The sequence below is a fragment of the Oratosquilla oratoria genome, chromosome 42 (genome assembly GCF_046742065.1).
Source record: "Oratosquilla oratoria isolate Oo_2021 chromosome 42, ASM4674206v1, whole genome shotgun sequence".
In the NCBI taxonomy this organism is placed as follows: domain Eukaryota; kingdom Metazoa; phylum Arthropoda; class Malacostraca; order Stomatopoda; family Squillidae; genus Oratosquilla; species Oratosquilla oratoria.
This window is the reverse complement of record NC_134818.1, coordinates 33364575-33367653: the sequence shown is the minus strand read 5'-3', so window position 1 is coordinate 33367653 and position 3079 is coordinate 33364575. Positions and strand designations below refer to the sequence as shown.

Sequence of the window (3079 nt, the reverse complement as noted above, 5' to 3'; positions counted from 1 at the left end):
GGGATTAGGTGTTTAGGAGTGGAAGTGGATGTGGGAGAGTAAGTGTGGATGTGGGAGAGTGAAAGTGGGTGTAGAACTGGAAGAGTGGGATTGGGTGTGGGGGAGTGAGCGTTGGAGTGGGTGTAGGGGAGTAGGTGGAGGTAAATAGGTATGGGGGAGTGAGAGTGAGGGAGTGGGAGAGGATAAGGGTAAACAGGTATACGGGAATGAGAGTTGGTATAGGGGAGAAGGAGTGGGAGTGGGGGAGTTCGTGGGGAGGGAGTGAAAGTGTCGAATGACAATGAAATCTTTAAAATATTGATTTATCTTACCCCATAAGGGAGAGACAGAGCTAAGAATGACATGAATTAAAAGAAGAATTTTCAAAGTGGAACACGCGAGACAAGCGATATAGGTACAATATATATATATATAATATATATATATGTACATATGTATTATATATATACATATGTATATGTATATATATATATATACATATATATATATATATATATATATATATATATATATATCCACGACTAAGACATCATCCACATATCGAAACCAGGAGGTGTTTCGACCCATTATTTTTACAAAATGATCCCTCTCTAAAACTTCCATATAGAGGGTGGCTAAAACAGCACTGAGGGGGCTCCCCATCGCAAGGCCTCTACACTGGCTGTATTCCTCTCCGTTGAAAACGAAGGGACCAAATCTCACACATAGCGATATAAGTTTTAAGAAATCTGCCTTTCCTATGGGTAGAGCCTCGTCATCCATATCTCTAACTACCTCTCTTGCTGCTTTTAAAGCCTCTTCCACGCAAACATTTGTGAATAAGGCTGTGACATCATACGAAGCCATATTTTTTCCCGAAATGTCCATATCCTTTATTCTGTGAATGAGGTCACTGGAATTTTTCAGGTGGGCGCTACTTATTAATCCCAGTCTGTTGGACAGAGACATTTGGCCAACCTATGCGGAGCACTACGTATGCCTGAAGTGATGGGTCTCATCGGGATGTTGGGCTTGTGGGTTTTCGGGAGCCCGCGCATACAAGGTGGTCTCGGGGCTTCCTCCAGTAGTCCTATCAGTTTTTTGCCCCTTTGGGTCTTCGAGAGTATCTTCCTGGCCTCTTTCTTAAAACTTTCCCCTTCCATTGCAGCGTGACCTTGATATTTCCTTTCATACGTAGTAGTATCACTTAGCAGATCTAACATTTTGTCATTGTAGTCCTTTTTGTTCATGACAACAACTCCTCCACCTTTGTCAGCACTCGTGATTATCAGGTTGTCATCTTTCCCAAGCTCCTCCAAGGCTAATCTGTATCTTTTTGGTATGGTACACTGGTTAGATCTGGCTAAGGCGTGGAAGCATGTAATTACACCTTGCTTGAAACCTTTTTCAATGTCGCTGTCACCCCATCTATAGTTAGATTCCACATACTCTGTAAAATCTTTCTTTTGAAAACCGATATCAAATTTGAGGCCCAGGGAGAGCGCTTGTTTCTCTGTTGCTGTTAAGATCCTGTTAGATAAATTCACGATCAGTTCCTCCCGTCCCACTCTATTCCACTCACTGGACTCGCATAGATTCGCCAACTTTCTTTCAAGCTTCTCTTTTTGTATAACACTATCACGTTGGAGCCTCTGTGCCAAGAATGGTGGTAGTTGAAAGTTGTTGATGACACTTTTTAACTTAACGGCTGTATTTTGCAGGTCTTCACACGCTTCTTGTAAAAATATCCTCGCACAATCACTGAACGGCATTCCCCCTCTCTTGAGCTGCTTAGGTGCTTCTCTCGGCAGAACTTTCTCCTCCAAGCAATTAATTAAGAATCCTCGGCGAAGTAATAGGCTGTCAATTCTTCTCTGTGCACGAAACTCCCTCCAAATAGTTCCTGATCTCTCACCACCACTCGACATGTTGAAAAATGTAAGACAGATGAGTGGATGGGTGGTGAGATAAACACAGGGAACCGTTTAGGGATTTAATCTGACGTTTCGTCCTTACCAGGACTTCTTCAGAGTACATGCACATCGGTTCATAGAAAAAGTACAAATAAAGACGACATCATTCACTACTACTCCGGCCACAACGAGAGAATAAAGAGTGGAGTAGTAATAGGATTCTTCCTGAGAGCATACCGCATTTGTAGTGAAGAATTTATTAAAGATGAAATAGATTACATTTTCAACGTTTTCACCAAACTCTGTTATCCGGAAGGGCTGTTGTACCGACTTAGAGAAAAGGCTTTAAAGATAGCAAAAAGAAGCATACGGAACAGAGGAGATGTGACTGAAAATGGTAGCAGGGATTATTTGTCCGTGCCAAACTCGAGCCACTCAGGCGCGTTAGGACAGTTGCTCACTACAGCCGGCATCAAGATTGCGATCAGCACGGGAATGAGAATAGGAGACATTGTTAAGAACCAGAATAAAGTCGTGGCCAACGGGGAAGAAAACAGTGTCGTCTACAAGATACCGTGTGGAAACTGTCCTGTGAGCTACTACGGGGAAACCAGCCGAGGTATTAAGAAACGGACAATTGAGCACAGGAATGACATCAAGGCACACCGAGTATCAAACTCGCTAGTGGTTCATGTAGATACTCACGGCCACTTACCAGACTGGAACAAAGTAGAGGTGCTGCAGAAAGGACTTCATAAGAAAAGAAGGAAAATAACTGAAGCAGCTTACATCGCTTCCCATCCGAACAACAACCACCGCGATGGGTTTATTAAATTAACAAAGACGGCGAGCCGCTTGGTACTTCGCGAGGCAGAGCGTAGGAGGACGAGAGGTCAGGTCGATCATGGTGGAACGCGGATAGATTCGGCGGGTATTTAGGGGGTGAATGATTGAATGTGCATGTACTCTGAAGAAGTCCTGGTAAGGACGAAACGTCAGATTAAATCCCTAAACGGTTCCCTGTGTTTATCTCACCACCCATCCACTCATCTGTCTTACATTTTTCAACATATATATATATATATATATGCGTAAGTAACCACTAGGAAAAGTAAACTAACGAAGCAGAGCGCTTTCGTATAATTACATCTTCAGTGCAGATACAAAGAAGGAATTATAAGATGAAG

The 3079-nt window shown here is 42.9% G+C and overlaps 1 protein-coding gene across 1 annotated transcript; it reads right to left on the bottom strand.

Moving 5' to 3' along the window:
- Positions 1 to 920: 920 nt before the first annotated feature.
- On the bottom strand, positions 921 to 1907 carry LOC143021611 (uncharacterized). Its single transcript, XM_076179212.1, has one exon. The coding sequence runs from the start codon at positions 1905 to 1907 to the stop codon at positions 921 to 923; it is 987 nt and encodes a 328-aa protein (XP_076035327.1).
- Positions 1908 to 3079: the final 1172 nt, after the last annotated feature.

What these genes read in the sequence shown, in the direction of transcription:
- LOC143021611 (XM_076179212.1), bottom strand. Translation starts at nt 1,907, where the DNA reads ATGTCGAGTGGTGGTGAGAGATCAGGAACTATTTGGAGGGAGTTTCGT.